The sequence below is a fragment of the Mustelus asterias genome, chromosome 21, assembly GCF_964213995.1.
Source record: "Mustelus asterias chromosome 21, sMusAst1.hap1.1, whole genome shotgun sequence".
Lineage (NCBI taxonomy): Eukaryota > Metazoa > Chordata > Chondrichthyes > Carcharhiniformes > Triakidae > Mustelus > Mustelus asterias.
The window spans coordinates 81919575-81943744 of NC_135821.1; the positions used below are offsets into that span (position 1 = coordinate 81919575).

General features: G+C 45.5%; 1 protein-coding gene across 6 annotated transcripts in view; it reads right to left on the bottom strand.

Moving 5' to 3' along the window:
* Positions 1 to 24170, bottom strand: part of tmem39b (transmembrane protein 39B) — a 173684-nt gene that overhangs the window by 126792 nt on the left and 22722 nt on the right. For 2 of the 6 annotated variants that reach the window (XM_078238366.1, XM_078238367.1), the window contains exon 2: positions 11848 to 11895. The exons of the other annotated variants lie outside the window; for them this stretch is intronic. In XM_078238366.1, the coding sequence (XP_078094492.1) occupies positions 11848 to 11889 (42 nt within the window). In that variant the 5' untranslated portion in view covers positions 11890 to 11895. The remainder of the gene's footprint in view (positions 1 to 11847; positions 11896 to 24170) is intronic. 6 annotated transcript variants of the gene reach the window in all.

Sequence of the window (24170 nt, forward strand, 5' to 3'; positions counted from 1 at the left end):
TGAATTTCTCTCGTATGACCCCCCTGCTCTTCCTACCTACATCATTTTCACCAATGTGTACAATCACATCCGTTTGACTACCTTCCTTTTTAAATATGCTTCCTACCCTCTAGGAGACATCCAGTACCCCGGCACCAGGGAGGCAGACTACCATCCTGGATTCTCGTTCACTCCCACAGAACCGCCTGTCCGTGCCTCTAACCATTGCGTCCCCCACAACTATCGCTCTCCTAAACCCCTTCTTTCCCTTCCGGACCCCTGAGCCTGTCTCCGTGGAGGCGATCTGGTCCTCGTGGCTTACCCCAGGAGGGTCATCCCCCTCCACAGAATCCAAAACAATATACCTATTTTGGAGGGGGACAACCACAGGGGATCCCTCCACAGACTGCTCACTCCCTTCCCTTCTCCCATCTGTTGCCCATCCCTTTCTTTTATGGGAGACTGCCACTGGGGTACTTTCTGGCACATCACCCTTCTGACTATTACCCCTCCTAACTGTGACCCACGTGTCTTCCTTCCGAGACCCTGGTGTCACTACCTGATTATAACTTTTATCTATTAATCTCTCATTTTCCCTAACTAAACTGAGTTCATCGAGCCTCAGCTCCAGCTCCCTTACACGATCCTTCAGGAGTTGCAGTTCCACGCATCTGGCACAGATATGGACTTCCGGGAGGCAAGTTGTCTCCAGGAACTCCCACATCCCACACCAAACGCAGTATACTGGCCTCCCACTCATACCAGCCATGTCCTTTTTAGTTTTTGGGAGATAAAACAAAAAAGGGGGTGTAACAGAAGAAAAACAAACAACCTTCCTCGCCTTCGCCGAAGCCCTGTGAGCCAAAGCCCTTCAGCTCTCACTCTGCCCCCTGCTCACTCCGCTGCCCGCTAACGACGCTGCCCGCTCAAAGGTGCGGCCTACTTTTAAACCCTCCAAAACCTTCCCAGGCTGCTGCTGGGCCTATTTCCTGTTTTGAAAAAAAACCTCCAATTTTTTTCACAAATTTAATTGAAAAATAATTAAATAATTAGATCGGTTGGAGGCTTGGGCGAAGAGATGGCAGATGGAGTTTAATCTGGACAAATTTGTGGTAATGCATTTTGGAAGGTCTAATAAAGATAGGAAATATACAGTAAATGGCAGAACCCTTAAGAGTATTGATAGGCAGAGGGATCTGGCTGTACAGATACACAGGTCACTGAAAGATAGTCAAGAAGGCATACGGCATGCTTGCCTTCATCAGCGGGGGTATTGAGTTTAAAAATTGGCAAGTCATGTTACAGCTTTATAGAACCTTAGTTAGGTCGCATTTGGAATATAGTGTTCAATTCTGGTCGCCACAGAAGGATGGGGAGGCTTTGGAGAGGATACAGAAAAGATTTACCAGGATGTTGCCTGGTATGATGAAGGGGATAGATAGAGTGAACGTTCAAAGACTATTTCCTCGGGTGGATGGAGCTATTACAAGGGGGCATAACTATAGGGTTCATGGTGGGAGATACAGGAAGGATATCAGAGGTAGGTTCTTTACGCAGAGAGTGGTTGGGGTGTGGAATGGACTGCCTGCAGTGATAGTGGAGTCAGACACTTTAGGAACATTTAAGCGGTTATTGGATAGGCACATGGAGCACACCAGGATGATAGGGAGTGGGATAGCTTGATCTTGGTTTCAGATAAAGCTCGGCACAACATCGTGGGCCGAAGGGCCTGTTCTGTGCTGTACTGTTCTATGTTCTATGTATGGAGGGCATTAGCTATGAGGAGAGGTTGGAGAAACTTTGTTTGTTCTCACTGGAACGACGGAGGTTGAGGGGCGACCTGATAGAAGTCTACAAGATTGAGGGGCATGGACAGAATGGATAATCAGAAGCTTTTTCCCAAGGTGGAAGAGTCAATTACTAGAGGGCGTAGGTTTAAGGTGCAAGGGGCAAGGTTTAAAGGAGATATACGAGATATTTTTTACACAGAGGGTGGTGGGTGCCTGGAACTCGCTGCCGGGGAGGTAGTGGAAGCAGATATGATAGTGAGTTTTAAGGGGCGTCTGGACAAATACATGAATAGGATGGGAATAGAGGGATATGGTCCCTGGATGGGTTGGAGGTTTTAGTTCAGTCGGGCAGCATGGTCGGTGCAGGCTTGGAGGGCCGAAAGGCCTGTTTCTGTGCTGTAATTTTCTTTGTTCTTTAGGCCAATCGTATAACTGTGTTGAGGGTGGGGAGGGGCATGGGCGTGAGTAGGAATAAGATGAAGGGAGATTTAGAAGTCTAAAGAGAAAAAAGTGCAGCCAACAAATCAATGTAGAGACTTGGATAAAGACAAAGTGGGACAAGAATAGGATGTCGGAGCAGAAGTAGGCAATTCAGCCCTTCAAGCCTGCTCCACTATATCCCTTTAACCTGTTTTTTATCAAAAATATATCTATCTCCTTCATGAAACCACTTAATAATTCAGACTCCACCACGTTATGGGGCAGCAAATTCACCACCCTCTGCGAGAAGTAGTTCCTCCTCTCAGTTTTAAATCTATCACCTCTGAGCTTATACCTGTGACCTCTTGTTCCAGTTTGCCCTATAAGAGGAAATATTTGGTTTACGTTCATGTTATCAATCCCTTTTAGTATTTTATATACTGCGATCAGATCCCCTCTCATCCTTCTAAACTTCAGCGAGTATAAGCCCAACTGTCTAATCTCTCCTCATATGTCAACTCCTTCATCCCTGGAATCAATCTGGTGAACCTCCTGTGAACCGCCTCCAGTGTCACATCCTTCCTCAAAGAAGGAGACCAAAAGTGAATACAATACTCCAGATGTGGGCGCAGCAACACCCTATACAATTGCAACAACACTTCTCTACTTTTATACTTGTCTTTTTGCATTAAATGCAATCCATTTGCCTTTTTTATTACATGCTGCACCTGCATACCGACTTTCTGCAATTCATGAACAAAGACACCCAGATCCCTCTGCCCAAATGCATTTTGAATCTGCTCTCCATTTAGGTAATAATTTGCCTTTCTACTTTTTCAAACTGGATAACCTCCGCATTAAACTCCATCAGCCAAATTTTGGCCTATTCTCCTACCCTTTCTATATCCATCTGTAAAATCTTTATCCCGACTTCACTGCCTGCTTTCCCATCTATTTTAGTATCATTTGCAAAGTTTGCTATGTTACATTCTGCCCATGCTTGCAGGTCATTTATATGCGGCACGGTAGCACAGTGGTTAGCACTGCTGCTTCACAGCTCCAGGGACCTGGGTTTGATTCCCGGCTTGGGTCAGTGTCTGTGTGGAGTTTGCACATTCTCCTCGTGTCTGTGTGGGTTTCCTCCGGGTGCTCCGGTTTCCTCCCACAGTCCAAAGATGTGCGGGTTAGGTTGATTGGCCATGCTAAAATTGCCCCTTAGTGTCCTGAGATGTGTAGGTTAGAGGGATTAGCAGGTAAATGTGTAGGGATATGGGCGTAGGGCCTGGGTGGGATTGTGGTCGGTGCAGACTCGATGGGCCGAATGGCCTGTTTCTGCACTGTAGGGTTTCTATGATGATTTCTATGATATAGATTGTAAACAGTTGAGGTCAGGGACTGACCCCTGTGGCACCCCACTAATCAATTCAGCAACCAGAGAAGGATCCATTTTCACGACTCTCTGCTTTCTGCCAGTCAGCCAATCCTCAATCCAATCTAGTACTCTTCCCCCAATATCCTGCAATCTCACTTTCTGGATCAGCCTTTTATGCGGCACCTTGTCAAACGCCTTCTGGAAGTCCAGATATACCACATCCAAAGGTTCCCCATTATCTGCCTGTGCTGTTAGCAAGCTACCTTAAAAATAATGCTATTTAAGACAAAGCAATCAAATTTAAGAACAAACAATCAAAATGGAGATGAAGCTGGGGAATGAACATCTCACACAACTCTGCAAGATGAAGAAAAGCTGGACAAGACAAAGGAGGCTGCAAAGAGGCAGACTTCGCAAAAGGACCAGATACAATCCAACAATGGAATTGAGACAGAAAGAACGTCATGGAAGACTGAAGTTAAGGAAACAGAGACCAAGAAATTGAACAACGTACTGTTCAGGAAAATTCAAGGGAAAATCAGATAGTGTTCTGAGTTGAAGAGACAGCTGTAGTAATTTGGGAAAGCAGACTCTAGAGGTAAATCAAAGTTTGGTGCTGTCTTAATACAGCCTAGGAATCAATAGTTAAAACAATTGTGAAGGGGAGGTGATGGCCCAGTGTTATTATCGCTAGACTATTAATCCAGAGACTCAGCTAATGTTCTGGGGACCCGGGTTTGAATCCCACCAAGGCAGATGGTGTAATTTGAATTCCATAAAAAAAATCTGGAATGAAGGTACTACTGGTGACCATGAAACCATTGTTGATTGTCAGAAGATTGTCATCTGTTTCACTAATGTCCTTTAGGGAAGGTAATCTGCCATCCTTACTTGCTCTGGCCTACATATGACTCCAGAGCCACAGCAGCTGCCCTTTGAACAAGGGTAACTAGGGATGGGCCATAAACGCTGGCCAGCTGGCAATGCCCTTGTCCCACAAATAAATATAAAAAGGTTTGCATAACAATCAAGAGAAAAGGAATCCTGAAGGGGATGGTGTAAAACTTGAAAGTGAAACCTCAATGGAAAGAAGATCTGAAAGTGTGTCTTTTTTGTAAGTAGAATTTGAAATCACTCTTGCAGAAACGTGGGTTCGGTGAGACAAGGTGGCTCATGGTATAGGAATCATCATGGGGGGGAGGGGGCAGTTTGAGGAGAGAGCCACAGGGATTTACTTGGGTTCAGAGTGGAGTGTGTTTGACCATTGCCAACCTGTGTGTTTAAAAAGAATGTGCGTTACGGAGACCATTAGAGCCTAAGAAATACTTTGCAATCCATGTTAAACTTAAAATCTGTGTATATTTGTGAAGCTCAGGGGGAAAATGGTATCACAATCAAACTTTTCATGTTTAATAATTTTTGTCTTGTTAAAACCAATTAGCGGTCCTGTGATTCTGTTCCTCCACGTTTTCTGAAAAATGTAAAAGTTACTGTCATTTGAGCCAGGGTTCCATTCTGGGATCTTCCCATCCAGTTGTATCAACTGGGATTGTAACAAAACCTACTTGAGTTTTTTGAGGACGTAACTAGTAGAATAGATATGGGAGAACCAACCAGTGGATGTGGTGTATTTGGATTTTCAGAAAGCTTTTAATAAAGCCCGACGTAAGAAGTTAGTATGCAAAATTAGAGCACATGGGATTGATTGGGTACAGTACATTGGCATGAATTGGTTAGCGGATAGGAAACAGAATAGGAATAAATAGGGATTTTTTGGAGTGGTAGGCAGTGACTAGTGGGATACTGCAGGGATAAGTGCTTTGGCCCAACTATTCACAATACATATCAATGATTTGGATGAGAGAACCAAATGTAATATTTCCAAATTTGTAGACGACACAAAACTAGGTGGGAATGTGAGTGGTGAGGAGGATATAGAGAGACTTCAAAGCACTTAAGGGAAGTTGAACAAGTCAGCAAATACATGGCAGATGCAGTGTAACGTTGATAAGTGTGAAGTTATCCACTTTGGTAGGAAAAACTGAATGGTAAGTAGTTATTTAAATGGTGATTAGGAAATATGGATGTACAAACGGACCTGGGTATTCTTGCACAGCAGTCACTGAAAGCAAGCATGCAGGTACAGCAAGCAGATAGGAAGACAAATTGTATGTTGACCTTCATTGCAAGAGGATTTGAGTGCAGGAGCAAGGATGTCTTACTGCAGCAACACAGGGCCGTGGTGAGACCACATCTGGGACATTCTTTGCAGTTTGGTCTCCTTTGCAAGGATTCAGAGCAGGGGAAATTCAGAACAAGAGAAAAAGACAATTAAGGAGAATAAGGAAAGTGATAGGCAAAGAAGTCAAGGGCCAGAGTCAAATAAGGACAGAGTAAAAACTTGTAGGAACGGGACAAGAAACATTAAAAGAGATCACCTTAAGGTTTTGTACCTTAATGCTTGGAGCATTCAAAACAAAATGGATGAATTAGTTGCACAGGTAGATGTAAAGGGGTATGGTACGGTTGGCTTTACGGAGACGTGGCTCCAAGGTGACTAAGGATGGGAACTAAACATTAAGGGCTATTCAGTGTTTAAGAAGGTCAGACATAATGGAAACCGTGGTGGAGTTGCATTGTTGATTAAAGGAGATATTGATACAATATTGAGGGAAGATATTAGCACAGATGATGCGGAATCTGTATGGGTTGAGTTAAGAAACAACAAGGGGCAAAAAACATTGGGAAACAGACCACCAAACTGTAGTGGTAATGTTGGGTAAAGCCTTCGACAAGAAATCAAAGATGCATGTGTTAAAGGCACTTCTGTGATTATGGGCGACTTTAATCTGCATATAGATTGGGAGAGTCAAATGAGTCACAGTACAATAGAGGAGTAATTTCTGGAGTGCATATGGAATGGTTTTCTGCAGCAATATGTTGAGGAATCAACAAGGGAACAGGCTATCTTGAACTGGGTGTTGTGCAATCAGAAAGGATTAGTTGGCAATCTAGCTGAGAGAACCCTGGGGGACAAGTGACCATAATATGGTAGAATTCTTTGTCAAGGTGCATAAATTGGTTCTAAGACCAGGGTCCTGAATCTCGATAAAGGTAACGATAATGGTATGGGACATGAAAAGTTTTTTAAGTTTAAAGTTTCTTTATTTGGGTCACAAGCAGGCTTACATTAACACTGCAATGAAGTTACTGTGAAAATGCCCTAGTCGCCACGCTCCGGTGCCTGTTCGGGTACACTGAGGGAGAATTTAGCATGGCCAATGCACCTAACCAGCATCTCTTCTGATTGAAGGTAGATAAATCTTTGATTTGATTTATTATTGTCACATATATTAGCATACAGTGAAAAGTATTGTTTCTTGCACGCTATACAGACAAAGCATACCGTTCATAGAGAAGGAAACAAGAGAGTGCAGAATATAGTGTTACAGTCATAGCTGGGGGAGAAAGAAAGATCATCTCCAGGGTCTGATAATCTTCATCCCAGAGTACTTAAGGAAGTGGCTCTGGAAATTGTAGATCCATTGGTGATTATTTTCAAAAATTCTTTGGACTCTGGACTGGTTCCTACAGATTGGAGGGTAGCTAATGTACAAAGAATAATACAGCACAGGAACAGGCCCTTCGGCCCTCCAAGCCTGCGCCGCTCTTGTGCCCACTAGACCATTCTTTTGTATCCCTCTATTCCCAGTCTCTTCATGTGGTTATCTAGATAAGTCTTAAACGATCCCAGCGTGTCCGCCTCAATCACCTTGCTTGGCAGTGCATTCCAGGCCCCCACCACCCTCTGTGTAAAATACGTCCCCCTGACATCTGCATTGAACCTTGCCCCCTCACCTTGAACCCGTGACCCCTTGTGTTCGTCACCTCCGACCTGGGAAAAAGCTTCCCACTGTTCACCCTATCTATGCCCTTCATAATTTTATACACCTCTATTAGGTCGCCCCTCATCCTCCGTCTTTCCAGGGAGAACAACCCCAGTTTACCCAATCTATCCTCATAGCTAAGACCCTCCATACCAGGCAACATCCTGGTAAACCTTCTCTGTACTCTCTCCAAAGCCTCCACGTCCTTCTGGTAGTGTGGCGACCAGAACTGGACGCAGTATTCCAAATGTGGCCTAACCATCGTTCTATACAGCTGGAACATCATATGCCAACTTTTATATTCTATGCCCCGTCCAATAAAGGCAAGCATGCCATATGCCTTCTTCACCACCCTCTGTACCTGTGCTGCCACCTTTAAGGGTCTGTGGACTTGTACACCCAGGTCCCTCTGTGTGTCTATACTCCTGATGGTTCTGCCATTTATTGTATAGCTCCCCCTTACATTTGATCTACCGAAATGCATCACTTCGCATTTATCTGGATTAATTTCCATCTGCCATTTATCCGCCCAATGTTCCAGCCTATCTGTATCCTGCTGTAATCTCTGACAATGTTCATCACTAGCCGCAACTCCAGCAATCTTCGTGTCGTTTGCAAACTTACTGATCACACCAGTTACATCTTCCTCCAAATCATTTATATATATATATCACAAACAGCAGAGGTCCCAGTACAGAGCCTTGCGGAACACCACTAGTCACAGACCTCCAACCGGAAAAAGACCCCTCCACTGCTACCCTCTGTCTTCTATGGCTAAGCCAGTTCTCCACCCATCTCGCTAGCTCACCTTTTATCCCGTGAGATTTAACCTTTTGCACCAGCCTGCCATGAGGGACCTTGTCAAACGCTTTACTAAAATCCATATAGACGACATCCACGGCCCTTCCCTCGTCAATCGTTTTTGTCACCACCTCAAAAAACTCAACCAAATTTGTGAGGCATGACCTCCCTCATACAAAACCATGCTGTCTATCGCTAATGAGATTATTCAGTTCTAAATGCGCATATATTCTATCTCTAAGAATCTTCTCCAACAAGTTCCCTACCACGGACGTCAAGCTCACCAGCCTATAAATACCCGGGTTATCCTTGCTACCCTTCTTAAACAACGGGACCACATTTGCCATCCTCCAATCCTCTGGGAGCTCCGAAAGCTTGTGTGGCTTTTGCTACCAAATAAACCTGTTGGACTTTAACCTGGTGTTGTTAAACTTCTTACTGACCTCACCTGTGTCCAGTGAAGAGACAAAGATTTCTGTTAGAGGCCCAGCAATTGCATCTCTCGCCTCCCTGAGGAGTCTAGGATAGATGCCATCCGGCCCTGGGGATTGTCTGTCTTAATGTTTCCTAAAAAACCTAACACTTCCTCCCTTGTCATTGAGATTTTTTCTAACGGGTCAACGCACCTCTCTGAGACAATACCAGTCAACATGTCCCTCTCCTTTGTGAATACTGATGCAAAGTATTCGTTTAGGATCTCACCTACTTCCTTTGGTTCTTAGCATAATTCCCCTCCTTTGTCCCTGAGAGGTCCGATTCTTTCCCTAACAACCCTCTTGTTCCTAACGTATGTATAAAATGCCTTAGGACTCTCCTTAATCCTGTCTGCCAAGGACATTTCGTGACCCCTTTTTGCCCTTCTAACTCCCTGTTTGAGTTCTTTTCTACTTTCTCTGTATTCCTCCAGTGCTCCATCTGTTTTTAGCTGCCTGGACCTCATGTATGCCTCGTTTTTCTTTTTGATTAGACCCACAATTTCACTGGTTATCCACGGCTCTCTAATCCTACCTTTCCTATCCTTCCTCTTTACAGGCACATGCCTGTCCTGCAGTCCTATCAACTGCTCCTTAAAAGACTCCCACATGCCAGATGTGGATTTACCCTCGAACAGCCTCTCCCAATCAACAGCCACCAAATCCTGCCTAATCCGGCTGTAGTTACCCTTCCCCCAATTCAGTAAGGCCTCTATTCAAAAAGGGAGATAGAGAGAAAACAGGGAACTATAGAACAGCAAGCCTAACATCAGTACTGGGGAAGTCGTATCCATTATCAAGGATTTCATAACTCAGCATTTGGAAGGCAATGGTATAATCAGACAAGTCAGCATGAATATACAAAAGGGAAATCACGCTTGACGAATCTATTGGAATTCTTTGCGGATATAACTAGTAGAGTTGACTGAGGAGGACCAATAGATGTGGTTTATTTAGATTTTCAGAAGGCTTTTGACAAGGTCTCACATAACAAACTACAACATAAAGTTAAAGCACATGGGATTGCAGGTAATGTCTTGAGATGGATAGAAAGATGGTTAGCAGATAGGAAGCAAAGAGTTGGCATAAATGGATCTTCTCCTGATTGGCAGTCAGTGAATCTGTGCTGGGGTTCCACATGAATCTGTGCTGGGACCCCAACTGTTCACATTATATATTAATGATTTGGAAGAGGGAACTGAATATTATCTCCAAATCTGCAGATGATACAAAGTTGGGTGGGAGGGTGAGCTGTGAGGAGGATGCAGAGATGCTTCAGCATGATTTGGATAGGCAGATGCAATATAATGTGGATAAATGTGAGATTATCCACTTTGGTAGCATAATAGTAAAACAGATTAGTACCTGAATGGGTGTAAATTGAGAAAGGTGGATACTCAGCAAGACGTTGGTGTCCTTATGCATCAGTTGCTTAAAGTAAGCGCGCAGGTACAGCAGGCAGTAAAGATGGCAAATGGTATGTTGGACTGCATAGCGAGAGGATTTGAGTACAGGGATAGGGATGTTTTGCTGCAATTGTATAGGGCATTAGTGAGGCCACACCTGGAGTATTGTGTGCAGTTTTGGTGTCCTTAACTGAGGAAGAATATCCTTGCAATAGAGGGAGTTTAGCAAAGGTTTACCAGGCTGAATCCTGGGATGGCAGGTCTGTCACATGGGGAGAGACTAAATCGGTTAGGATTGTATTCACTGGAGGTTAGAAGAGAGAGAGAGGATCTCATAGAAACTTGTAAAATTCTCACAGAGTTAGACAGGTTAGATTCAGAAAGAATGTTCCCAATGGTGGGGTGTCCAGAACTAGGGGTTATAGTTTTGAGGATAAGGGGGTAAACCTTTTAGAACTGAAGTGGGGAGAAATTTCTTCACCCAGAGGGTGGTGAATGTTTGGAATTCACTACCACAGAATGTAGTTGAGGCCAAAACGTTGTCTGATTTCAGGAAGAAATGAGATATAGCCCTTGAGGCTAAAGGGATATGGGAGGAAGCGGAGATCAGGATATTGAATTTGATGATCAGCCATGATCAAGATGAATGGTGGAGCAGGCTCGAAGGGCCGAATGGTCTCCTCCTTCTAGTTTCTATCTGCTAAGTTTTTGTCCACTCATCTAACCTTTTTCTATCCTTCTGAGATGGATCCCTGTGGCCTTCCACTAGTTACAGGTTGCCACACTGATAACGCACCTCTTATGCCAACACTGTCCTCTATCAGTTAGCCAATTCTCTAGCCATGCTAATATACCACCCACATCACCATGATTTCAAGGAGAAATTAAATATAGCTCTTTGTGCTAAACGCATCAAGGAATATGGGGTGAAGGCGGGATCAGAATATTGATTTTGATGCTCAGCCATGATCAAAATGAATGGCGGAGCAGGCGCGAAGGGCCACATGGCCTGATCCTGCTTCTATTTTCAATGTTTCTATGGGCTCTTATCTTATTAATAGCCTTTTGTGCAGTACCTTTATTGAACATTTTTTGAAAATCCAAGTATATTACATCTATTGATTCTTCTTTATCTATCCTGCTTGATATCACCTCAGACCAGGGGCTGGAAGGGAGCATCCGGTCGGGCTGGGCCTGGGATGTCGTGTTGGGTTGGGTTAGGTGGTTCTATCTTGCCAGGTGGATTGGGGGGGGGGGGGGGGGGGGCAGGGTCGCAGCCAATTCTGATAAATTTGTCGGGCATGGTTTCTCCACCATGAATCTATGCTGGTTCTGCTTGATTATATTGTGCATTTCTAAATGCTCTGCTATTTCATCCTCTATAACGGACTCTAACATTTTCCCAATTACAGAAGTTAAGCTAACTGGCCTATAGTTACTTGTTTTTTGTCTCCCTCCTTTTTTTGAATAATTAATGTCTCACAGTTAGGGATCTTCTCAGAAGGAGCGATCACAGTATGGTTGAATTTAAAATGCAGATGGAGGGTGAGAAGGTAAAATCCAATACCAGTGTCTTGTGCTTAAACAAAGGAGACCACAATGGGATGAGGGAGTAGTTGGCTACGGTAAACTGGGAGCAAAGACTTTATGATGGGACAATTGAGAAACAGTGGGGGACTTCCAAAACAATTTTTCACAGTGCTCAGCAAAAGTACATACCAGTGATAAGGAAGGACTGTAGGAAAAGGAATAATCAGCCATGGATATCTAAGGAAATAAAGGAAGGTATCAAATTGAAAGAAAATGCATACAAAGTGGCAAAGATTATTGGGAAACTAGAGGACTGGGAAATCTTTAACAAAGAGCCACGAGAAAAGCTATAAAGAAAAGTAAGATGGATTATGAGAGTAAACTAGCTCACAATATAAAAACAGATAGCAAAAGTTTCTACAAATATATAAAATGAAAAAGAGTGGCTAAGGTAAACATTGGACCTTGAGAGGATGAGAAGGGGGATTTAATAATGGGAAATGAGGAAATGGCCGAGGCATTGAACAGGTATTTTGTATCGGTCTTCACAGTGGAAGACACAAATAACATGCCAAAAATTGATAAGAAGGCTATGGCAGGTGAGGATCTCGAAATGATAATTATCACTAACATAGTAGTGTTGGGCAAGCTAATAGGGCTAAGGTAGACAAGTCTCCTGGCCCTGATGGAATGCATCCCAGGGTATTAAAAGAGATGGCGGGGGAAATAGCAAATGCACACGTGGCAATTAACCAAAATTCGCTGGACTCTAGGGTGGTTTCGGCAGATTGAAAAAACAGCAAATGTGATGCCACTGTTTAAAAGGCAGACAGAAGGTGGGTAACTATAGACCAGTTAACTTCTGTAGTGGTGAAAATGCTTGAATCTATCATCCAGGAAGAAATAGCGAGACATCTGGATAGAAATTGTTCCATTGGGCAAATGCAGCATGGGTTCATGAAAGGCAGGTCATGTTTAACTTATTTCCACGAATTCTTTGAGGACATTACGAGTGCGGTGGACAACAGGGAATTGATGGATGTCGTGTATCCAGATTTCCAGAAGGCATTCAACAAGGTGCCGCACAAAAGGCTGCTGCATAAGATAAAGGTGCATTGCGTTATGGGTAACATATTAGCATGGACAGAGGATTGGTTAAATAACAGAAAGCAAAGTGGGGGTAAATGGGTGTTTTTCTGGTTGGCGATCAGTAGCTAGTGGTGTGCCTCAGGGATCAGTGTTGGGACCGCAATTGTTTACAATTTACATAGGTGATTTGGATTTGGGGACTAAATGGAATGTGTCAAAGTTTGTCGATGACACCAAGATGGGTGGTACAGCAAAGTGTGCAGAGGACGCTGAACGTCTGCAGAGGGATATAGATAGTTTAAGTGAGTGGCCAAGAATCTGGCAGGTGGAGTACAATGTTGGTAAATGTGAGGTCATCCATGTTGGTAGGAATAACAGCAAAATGGACTATTATTTAAATGGTTAAAAAATTGCAGCATGCTGTTGTGCAGAGGGACTTGGGTGTCCTTGTGCATGAATCGCAAGAAGTTGGTTTACAGGCACAGCAAGCAAATAAGACGGCAAATGGAATTTTGTCCTTCATTGCTAGAGGGATGGAGTTTAAAAACAGAGAGGTTATGTTGCAGCTGTATAAGGTGCTGATGAGGCCACACCTGGAGTAATGCGCACAGTTTTGGTCTGCTTACTTGAGAAAGGATATACTGGCACTGGGGGGGGGGGGGGGGGGGGGTGGGGGGGGGGGGGTGGGGGGGGGGGGCGAGTGGGGGGGGGGGGGGGAGGAGATTCACTAGGTTGTTTCCTGAGTTGAGAGGGTTGACTTATGAGGGGAGACCAAGTAGTCTGGGACTATACTCATTGGCATCTAGAAGAATGAGGGGGAATTCTTATAGAAACATATAAAATTATGGAGGGAATAGATAAGATAGAAGCAGGAAGGTTGTTTCCACTAGTGGGTGAAACCAGAACATAGCCTCAAAATAAGGGGGAGCAGATTTAGGACTGAGTTGAGGAGGAACTTCTTCACCCAAAGGATGTGAATCTGTGGAATTCCCTGCCCAGTGAAGCAGTTGAGGCTACCTCATTGAATGCTTTTAAGGCAAAGATAGATTTTTCAACAGTAAAGGAATTAAGGGTTATGGTGAGTGGGCGGGTAAGTGGAGCTGAGTCCACAAAAAGATCAGCCATGATTTTATTGAATGGCAGAGCAGGCTCGAGGGGCCAGATGGCCTATTCCTGCTCCTAGTTCTTATGTTCTGATATGGCACATTGACAATTTTCCAATCCTCTGGGACTTTGAGAATTTAAGGACTCTTGGAAGATTATGACCAGTGCATCCACTGTCTCTGTAGCTATTTCCTTTGCTATCTTGGGATGAATTATTCAGGTAAACAGGGTTTATCGGCCTTTGGCCCCATTACTTTCCTTAGTACTTTTTCTGTAGTGATTGTTGTTATATTTAGTTCCTACCCCACTCTGCCCCTTGATTTAGTATTTTTGGAATGTTATTAGTATCATCCACCATGCATAGAACATAGAACAGTACAGCACAGAACAGGCCCTTCGGCCCACGATGTTGTGCCGACCTTCATCTGAAACCAAGATCAAGCTATCCCACTCCCTACCATCCTGGTGTGCTCCATGTGCCTATCCAATAACCGCTTAAATGTTCCTAAAGTGTCTGACTCCACTATCACTGCAGGCAGTCCATTCCACACCCCAACCACTCTCTGCGTGAAGAACCTACCTCTGATATCCTTCCTATATCTCCCACCATGAACCCTATAGTTATGCCCCCTTGTAGTAGCTCCATCCACCCGAGGAAATAGTCTTTGAACGTTCACTCGATCTATCCCCTTCATCATTTTATAAACCTCTATTAAGTCTCCCCTCAATCTCCTCCGCTCCAGAGAGAACAGCCCCAGCTCCCTCGACCTTTCCTCATAAGACCGACACTCCAAACCAGGCAGCATCCTGGTAAATCTCCTCTGCACTCTTTCCAGCGCTTCCACATCCTTCTTATAGTGAGGTGACCAGAACTGCACACAATATTCCAAATGCGGTCTCACCAAGGTCCTGTACAGTTGCAGCATAACCCCACGGCTCTTAAACTCCAACCCCCTGTTAATAAAAGCTAGCACACTATATGCCTTCTTCACAGCTCTATCCACTTGAGTGGCAACCTTTAGAGATCTGTGGATATGGACCCCAAGATCTCTCTGTTCCTCCACAGTCTTCAGAACCCTACCTTTGACCCTGTAATCCACATTTAAATTTGTCCTACCAAAATGAATCACCTCACATTTATCAGGGTTAAACTCCATTTGCCATTTTTCAGCCCAGCTTTGCATCCTATCTATGTCTCTTTGCAGCCTACAACAGCCCTCCACCTCATCCACTACTCCACCAATCTTGGTGTCATCAGCAAATTTACTGATCCACCCTTCAGCCCCCTCCTCTAAGTCATTAATAAAAATCACAAAGAGCAGAGGACCAAGCACCGATCCCTGCGGCACTCCGCTAGCAACCTGCCTCCAGTCCGAAAATTTTCCATCCACCACCACCCTCTGTCTTCGATCAGACAGCCAGTTACCTATCCAATCGGCCAACTTTCCCTCTATCCCACACCTCCTTACTTTCATCATAAGCCGACCATGGGGGACCTTATCAAACGCCTTACTAAAATCCATGTATATGACATCAACCGCCCTACCTTCATCAACACACCTAGTTACCTCCTCAAAAAATTCTATCAAATTTGTGAGGCACGATTTGCCCTTCACAAATCCGTGCTGACTATCCCGGATTAATCCGCATCTTTCTAAATGGTCGTAAATCCCATCCCTAAGGACCTTTTCCATTAATTTACCAACCACCGAAGTCAGACTAACCGGTCTATAATTACCAGGGTCATTTCTATTCCCTTTCTTAAACAGAGGAACAACATTTGCCACTCTCCAGTCCTCCGGCACCATCCCCGTGGACAGTGAGGACCCAAAGATCAAAGCCAAAGGCTCTGCAATCTCATCCCTCGCCTCCCAAAGAATCCTAGGATACATTTCATCAGGCCCAGGGGACTTATCGACCTTCAGTTTATTCAAAACTGCCAATACATCCTCCCTCCGAACATCTATTTCCTCCAGCCTATTAGCCTGTAACACCTTCTCTTCCTGAAAAACATGGCCCCTCTCCTTGGTGAACACTGAAGAAAAGTATTCATTCATCACCTCGCCTATCTCTACTGATTCCATACACAAGTTCCCACCACTGTCCTTGACCGGCCCTAACATGCAGACTGATGTAAAGTTCTTTTTTAACTTTTCTGCTATTTCCTGATTCCCCATTATTATTTCTCATTCTCTAAGGGGCCTATGTTCACTTTGGCCTCTCACTTAGAGTCATAGAGGATTACAGCATGGAAACAGGCTCTTCGGCCCAACTTGTCCATGCCACCCTTTTTTTAAACCCCTAACCTAATCCCACTTGTCTGCATTTGGCCCATATCCCTCTATACCCATCTTCATTATTCCACCGGAGCAAAGCAGAGAGGGAGCAATTCGAGTCAGGAGAGGAAGAGATTGATTTTTTAATCTTACTTTTTACCGGAGGTTTTTTTCAGTTAAACAGGAAACCGGAAGTAGGCCGCGGGGAGGCCTGGGAAGGTTTTTTTTCCCCCAATAAATTTGAACGGGGAGGTAACCCGAGACTCTACACGTGTAGAGTCCCCCACCCTTCCCCCTCCTCTAACCTAAAAAAAAAGACTTGGAGTGAGAGCAGGTAAGCTTTTTATCCCCTCTCTTTTGTTTCTTAGTAAGGGAAGTAGCAGGGATGTCAGTGCAGGCAGTGCAATGTTCCTCCTGTGGGATGTTTGAGGTGAGGGACACCAGTGTCCCGGCTGAATACACCTGCAGGAAGTGCACCCAATTCCAGCTCCTTGAAGACCGTGTTAGGGATCTGGAGCTGGAACTGAATGAACTCAGGATCATTCGGGAGGCAGAGGCAGCTATAGATAGAAGCTACAGGGAGGTAGCTACCCCTAAAAATTATGATACGTGGGTGATGGCTAGAAAGGGTAAGAAGCAGTCAGAGCAGCAATCCCCTGTTCCTCTGTATAACAAGTATTCCCGTTTTGGATACTGTTGGGGGCGGGGGGGGGGGGGGGGTACTTAACAGGGGTAAGCCATGGGGTGCAGGTCTCTGGCACAGAGTCTGTCCTTGTTGCTCAGAAGGGAAGGGGGGAGAGGAGTAGAGCATTAGTTATTGGGGACTCCATAGCTAGTGGGATAGATAGGAGATTCTGTGGGAGCGAGAGGGACTCGCAACTGGTGCGTTGCCTCCCAGGTGCCGGGGTCCATGATGTCTCGGATCGTGTTTTCGGTTCCTTAAGGGGGAGGGGGACCAGCCCCAAGTCGTGGTTCACATAGGCACCCAAGACATAGGTAGGAAAAGGGATGGGGATGTAAGGCAGAAATTCAGGGAATTAGGGTGGAAGCTTAGGGCTAGAACAAAGTTGTTATCTCTGGTTTGTTACCCGTGCCACGTGATAGTGAGGAGAGGAATAGGGAGAGAGAGCAATTGAACACGTGGCTACAGGGATGGTGCAGGAGGGAGGGATTCAGATACCTGGATAATTGGGGCTCATTCTGGGGTAGGTGGGACCTCTACAAACGGGATGGTCTACACCTGAACCAGAGGGGTACCAATATCCTGGGGAGGAAATTTGCTAATGCTCTTCGGGAGGGTTTAAACTAATTCAGCAGGGGGATGGGAACCTGAATTGTAGCTCCAGTGTACAGGAGGTTGAGAGTAGTGAGGTCATGGATAAGGTTTCAACGTTGCAGGAGTGTACTGGCAGGCAGGAAGGTGGTTTGAAGTGTGTACACTTCAACGCCAGGAGCATCCGGAATAAGGTGGGTGAACTTGCAGCATGGGTTGGTACCTGGGACTTCGATGTTGTGGCCATCTCGGAGACATGGATAGAGCAGGGACAAGAATGGTTGTTGCAGGTTCCGGGGTTTAGATGTTTCAGTAAGAGCAGGGAAGGTGGTAAAAGAGGTGGAGGTGTGGCATTGTTAATCAAGGACAGTATTACGGTGGCAGAAAGGACGTTTGATGAGGACTCGTCTACTGAGGTAGTATGGGCTGAGGTTAGAAATAGGAGGTCACCCTGTTGGGAGTTTTCTATAGGCCTCCGAAAAGTTCCAGAGATGTGGAGGAAAGGATTGCAAAGATGATTCTGGATAGGAGCAAAAGTAACAGGGTAGTTGTTATGGGTGACTTTAACTTTGCAAATATTGACTGGAAAAGCTATAGCTCGAGTACTTTAGATGGGTCAGTTTTTGTCCAATGTGTGCAGGAGGATTTCCTGACGCAGTATGTAGATAGGCCAACAAGAGGCGTGGCCACATTGGATTTGGTACTGGATAATGAACCAGACCAGGTGTTAGATTTGGAGGTAGGGGAGCACTTTGGTGATGGTGACCACAATTTGGTTACGTTTACTTTAGTGATTGAAAGGGATAGGTATATACCGAAGGGCAAGAGTTGTAGCTGGGGGAAAGGAAATTATGATGCGATTAGGCAAGATTTAGGATGCATTGGGGAAGGAAACTGCAGGGGATGGGCACAATTGAAATGTGGAGCTTGTTCAAGGAACACCTACTGGGTGTCCTTGATAAGTATGTACCTGTCAGGCAGGGAGGAAGTGGTCGACTGAGGGAACTGTGGTTTACTAAAGAAGTTGAATCTCTTGTGAAGAGGAAGGAGGAGACCTTTGTAAAGATGAGACATGAAGGCTCAGTTAGGGCGCTTGAGAGTTACAAGTTAGCCAGGCAGGACCTCAAGAGAGAGTTAAGAAGAGCCAGGAGGGGACATGAGAAGTTTTTGGCAGGTAGGATCAAGGAAAACCCTAAAGCTTTCTATAGGTATGTCAGGAATACCAGTCAAGGACAGTAGTGGGAAGTTGTGCGTGGAGCCTGAAAAGATAGGAGAGGGTAATAAGGAGGGGGTGTTAGCAATTCTGGGAAGTGTGAAAATAGATAAGTCCCCTGGGCCGGATGGGATTTATCCCAGGATTCCCTGGGAGGCGAGGGAGGAGATCGCAGAGCCTTTGGCTTTGATCTTTATGTCGTCATTGTCTACAGGAATAGAGCCAGAAGACTGGAGGATAGTAAATGTTGTCCCCTTGTTCAAGAAGTGGAGTAGAGACAACGCTGGTAATTATAGACCAGTGAGCCATACTTCTATTGTGGGCAAAGTTTTGGAAAGTATTATAAGAGATAGGATTTACAATCATCTAGAAAGGAATAATTTGATTCGGGATAGTCAACACGGTTTTGTGAAGGGTAGATCGTGCCTCACAAACCTTATTGAGTTCTTTGAGAAGGTGACCAAAGAGGTGGATGAGGGTAAAGCGGTTGATGTGGTGTATATGGATTTCAGTAAAGCGTTTGATAAGGTTCCCCACGGTAAGCTATTGCAGGAGATACGGAGGCATGGGATTGAGGGTGATTTAGCGGTTTAGATCAGGAATTGGCTAGCTGTAAGAAGACAGAGGGTGGTGGTTGATGGGAAATGTTCATCCTGGAGTTCAGTTACTAGTGGTGTGCCGCAAGGATCTGTTTTGGGGCCACTGCTGTTTGTCATTTTTATAAATGACCTGGATGAGGGCGTAGAAGGATGGGTTAGTAAATTTGCGGATGACACTAAAGTCGGTGGAGTTGTGGACAGTGCAGAAGGTTGTTGCAGGTTACAGAGGGACATAGATAAGCTGCAGAGCTGGGCTGAGAGGTGGCAAATGGAGTTCAATGCGGAAAAGTGTGAGGTGATTCACTTTGGAAGGAGTAACAGGATTACAGAGTACTGGGCTAATGGTAAGATACTTGGTAGTGTGAATGAGCAGAGAGATCTGTGTCCATGTGCATAGATCCCTGTAAGTTGGCACCCAGATTGAGAGGGTTAAAAACATAGAAACAAAGAAAAACTACAGCACAAACAGGCCCTTCGGCCCACAAGTTGTGCCGAACACATCCCTACCTTCTATAGAACATAGAACAGTACAGCACAGAACAGGCCCTTCGGCCCACGATGTTGTGCCGAGCTTTGTCTGAAACCCAGATCAAGCTATTCCCTCCCTATCATCCCGAAGTACTCCATGTGCCTATCCAATAGCTTCTTAAATGTTCCTAAAGTTTCTGACTCCACTATCCCTGCAGGCAGTCCATTCCACACCCCAACCACTCTCTGAGTAAAAAACCTACCTCGGACATCCTTCCTATATCTGCCACCATGAACCCTATAGTTATGTCCCTTAGTTACCGCTCCATTCACCCGAGGAAATAGTCTTTGAACGTTCACTCTAACTATCCCCCTCATCATCTTATAAACCTCTATCAAGTCTCCTCTCAACCTCTTCCGCTCCAAAGAGAAAAGCCCAAGTTCCCTCAACCTTTCCTCATAAGACCTACCCTCCAAACCAGGCAGCATCCTGGTAAATCTCCTTTGCACTCTTTCCAGTGTCTCCACATCCTTCTTGTCGTGAGGTGACCAGAACTGCACACAATATTCCAAATGTGGTCTCACCAAGGTCCTGTACAGTTGCAGCATAACCCCACGGCTCTTAAACTCAAACCCCCTGTTAATGAACGCCAACACACTATAGGCCTTCTTCATGGCTCTATCCACTTGAGTGGCAACCTTCAGAGATCTATGGATATGAACCCCAAGATCTCTCTGTTCCTCCACATTCTTCAGAACCCTACCCTTGACCCTGTAATCCACATTTAAATTTGTCCTACCAAAATGAATCACCTCGCATTTGTCAGGGTTAAACTCCATTTGCCATTTTTCAGCCCAGCTCTGCATCCTATCTATATCTCTTTGCAGCCTACAACAGCCCTCCACCTCATCCACTACTCCACCAATCTTGGTGTCATCAGCAAATTTACTGATCCACCCTTCAGCCCCCTCCTCCAAGTCATTTATAAAAATCACAAATAGCAGAGGACCAAGCACTGATCCCTGTGGCACTCCGCTGGTAACCGGTTTCCAGTCCGAAAATTTTCCATCCACCACCACCCTCTGTCTTCTATTAGATAGCCAGTTACCTATCCAATCGGCCAAACTTCCCTCTATCCCACACATCCTTACTTTCTTCATAAGCCGACCGTGGGGGACTTTATCAAACGCCTTACTAAAATCCATGTATATGACATCAACTGCACTACCTTCATCTACACACTTAGTTACTTCCTCAAAACATTTTATCAAATTTGTGAGGCAAGACTTGCCCTTCACAAATCCGTGCTGACTATCCCGGATTAAGCTGCATCTTTCTAAATGGTCGTAAATCCTATCCCTAAGGACCTTTTCCATCAACTTACCGACCACCGAAGTAAGACTAACCAGCCTATAATTACCAGGGTCATTTCTATTCCCTTTCTTAAACAGAGGAACAACATTCGCCACTCTCCAGTCCTCTGGCACCACCCCCGTGGACAGTGAGGACGCAACGATCAAAGCTAAAGGCTCTGCAATCTCATCCCTTGCCTCCCAAAGAATCCTAGGATATATTTCATCAGGCCCAGGGGACTTATCAACTTTCAGTTCATTCAAAATTGCTAGTACATCTTCCCTCCGAACATCTAGACCTACCTATAACCCTCCATCCTATTAAGCTCCATGTACTCATCCAGGAGTCTCTTAAAAGACCCTACTGAGTTCACCTCCACCACCACTGACGGCAGCCGATTCCACTCGCCCACCATCCTGTGTGAAAAACTTACCCCTAACATCTCCCCTGTACCTACCCCCCAGCACCTTAAACCTGTGTCCTCTCGTAGCAGACATTTCCACCCTGGGAAAAAGCCTCTGAGTCCACCTGATCTATGCCTCTCAACATCTATTAGGTCTCCTCTCATCCTTCGTCTCTCCAAGGAGAAAAGACCGAGCTCCCTCAGCCTATCCTCATAAGACATGCCACTCAATCCAGGCAACATCCTTGTAAATCTCCTCTGCACCCTTTCAATCTTTTCCACATCCTTCCTATAGTGAGGCGACCAGAACTGAGCACAGTACTCCAAGTGGGGTCTGACGAGGGTCTTATATAGCTGCATCATTATCCCCGGACTCCTAAACTCAATCCCTCGATTGATAAAGGCCAGCACACCATACACCTTCTCAACCACCTCCTCCACCTGCAGGGCCGATTTTAGAGTCCTATGGACCCGGACCCCAAGGTCCTTCTGATCCTCTACCGTACTAAGAGTCTTTCCCTTTATATTGTATTCCTTCATCCCATTTGTCCTACCAAAATTTATCTGGGTTGAAGTCCATCTGCCACTTCTCCGCCCAGTCTTGCATCCTATCTATGTCCCTCTGTAACTTCTGACATCCCTCCAGACTATCCACAACCCCACCAACCTTCGTGTCGGCAAACTTACCAACCCATCCCTCTGCTTCCTCATCCAGGTCATTTATGAAAATGACAAACAGCAAGGGTCCCAGAACAGATCCCTGGGACACACCACTGGTGACCGACCTCCATTTAGAAAAAGACCCATCTATACCCACTCTCTGCCTCCTTTGGGCAAGATGTGGAGGTGCCGGCGTTGGACTGGGGTAAGCACAGTAAGAAGTCTCACAACACCAGGTTAAAGTCCAACAGGTTTATTTGGTAGCAAATACCATAAGCTTTCGGAGCAATGCTCCTTCGTCAGATGGAGTGGTCTCTGTTCTCAAACAGGGCACAGACACAGAAATCAAATTACAGAATACTGATTAGAATGCAAATCTCTACAGCCAGCCAGGTCTTAAATGTACAGACAATGTGGGTGGAGGGAGAATTCAACACAGGTTAAAGAGATGTGTATTGTCTCCAGACAGTACAGCTTGTGAAATTGTGCAAGTCCAGGAGGCAAGCTGTGGGGGTTACTGATAATGTGACATAAATCCAACATCCCGGTTTAGACCGTCCTCATGTGTGCGGAACTTGGCTATCAGTTTCTGCTCAGTGACTCTGCGCTGTCGTGTGTCGTGAAGGCGCCTTGGAGAACGCTTACCTGAAGATCCAAGGCTGAATGCCCGTGACTGCTGAAGTGCTCCCCCACAGGAAGAGAACAGTCTTGCCTGGTGATTGTCGAGCGGTGTTCATTCATCCGTTGTCGTAGCGTCTGCATGGTTTCCCCAATGTACCATGCCTCGGGACATCCTTTCTTGCAGCGTATCAGGTAGACAACGTTGGCCGAGTTGCAAGAGTAGGTACCTTGTACCTGGTAGATGGTGTTCTCACGTGAGATGATGGCATCCGTGTTGATGATCCGGCACGTCTTGCAGAGGTTGCTGTGGCAGGGTTGTGTGGTGTCGTGGTCACTGTTCTCCTGAAGGCTGGGTAGTTTGCTGCGGACAATGGTCTGTTTGAGGTTGCGTGGTTGTTTGAAGGCAAGAAGTGGGGGTGTGGGGATGGCCTTGGCGAGATGTTCGTCTTCATCAATGACATGTTGAAGGCTCCGGAGGAGATGCCGTAGCTTCTCCGCTCCGGGGAAGTATTGGACGACGAAGGGTACTCTGTCCACCGTGTCCCGTGTTTGTCTTCTGAGGAGGTCGGTGCGGTTTTTTGCTGTGGCGCGTCGGAACTGTTGATCGATGAGTCGAGCGCCATATCCTGTTCTTATGAGGGCATCTTTCAGCGTCTGGAGGTGTCTGTTGCGATCCTCCTCATCCGAGCAGATCCTGTGTATTCGGAGGGCTTGTCCGTAGGGGATGGCTTCTTTTACGTGTTTAGGGTGGAAGCTGGAGAAGTGGAGCATCATGAGGTTATCCGTGGGCTTGCGGTACAGTGCGGTACTGTCTGGAGACAATACACATCTCTTTAACCTGTGTTGAATGCTCCCTCCACCCACATTGTCTGTACATTTAAGACCTGGCTGGCTGTAGAGATTTGCATTCTAATCAGTATTCTGTAATTTGATTTCTGTGTCTGTGCCCTGTTTGAGAACAGAGACCACTCCATCTGACGAAGGAGCATTGCTCCGAAAGCTTATGGTATTTGCTACCAAATAAACCTGTTGGACTTTAACCTGGTGTTGTGAGACTTCTTACTGTCCTTTGGGCAAGCCAGTTCTGGATCCACCGGGCAGCAGCCCCTTGGATCCCATGCCCTCTCACTTTTTCTAGAAGCCTTGCATGGGGCACCTTATCGAACGCCTTGCTAAAATCCATATAAACCACATCTACCGCCTTCCCTTCGTCAATGTGTTTAGTCACATTTTCGAAGAACTCCACCAGGCTCGTAAGGCACGATCTGCCCTTGACAAAGCCATGCTGAGTATTCTTGAGCATACTAAACCTCTCTAAATGCTCATATATCCTGTCCCTCAGGATCTTCTCCATCAGTTTACCAACCACTGAGGTTAGACTCACCGGTTGGTAATTACCTGGGCTATCCCTATTCCCCTTCTTGAAAATAGGAACCACATCCGCAATCCTCC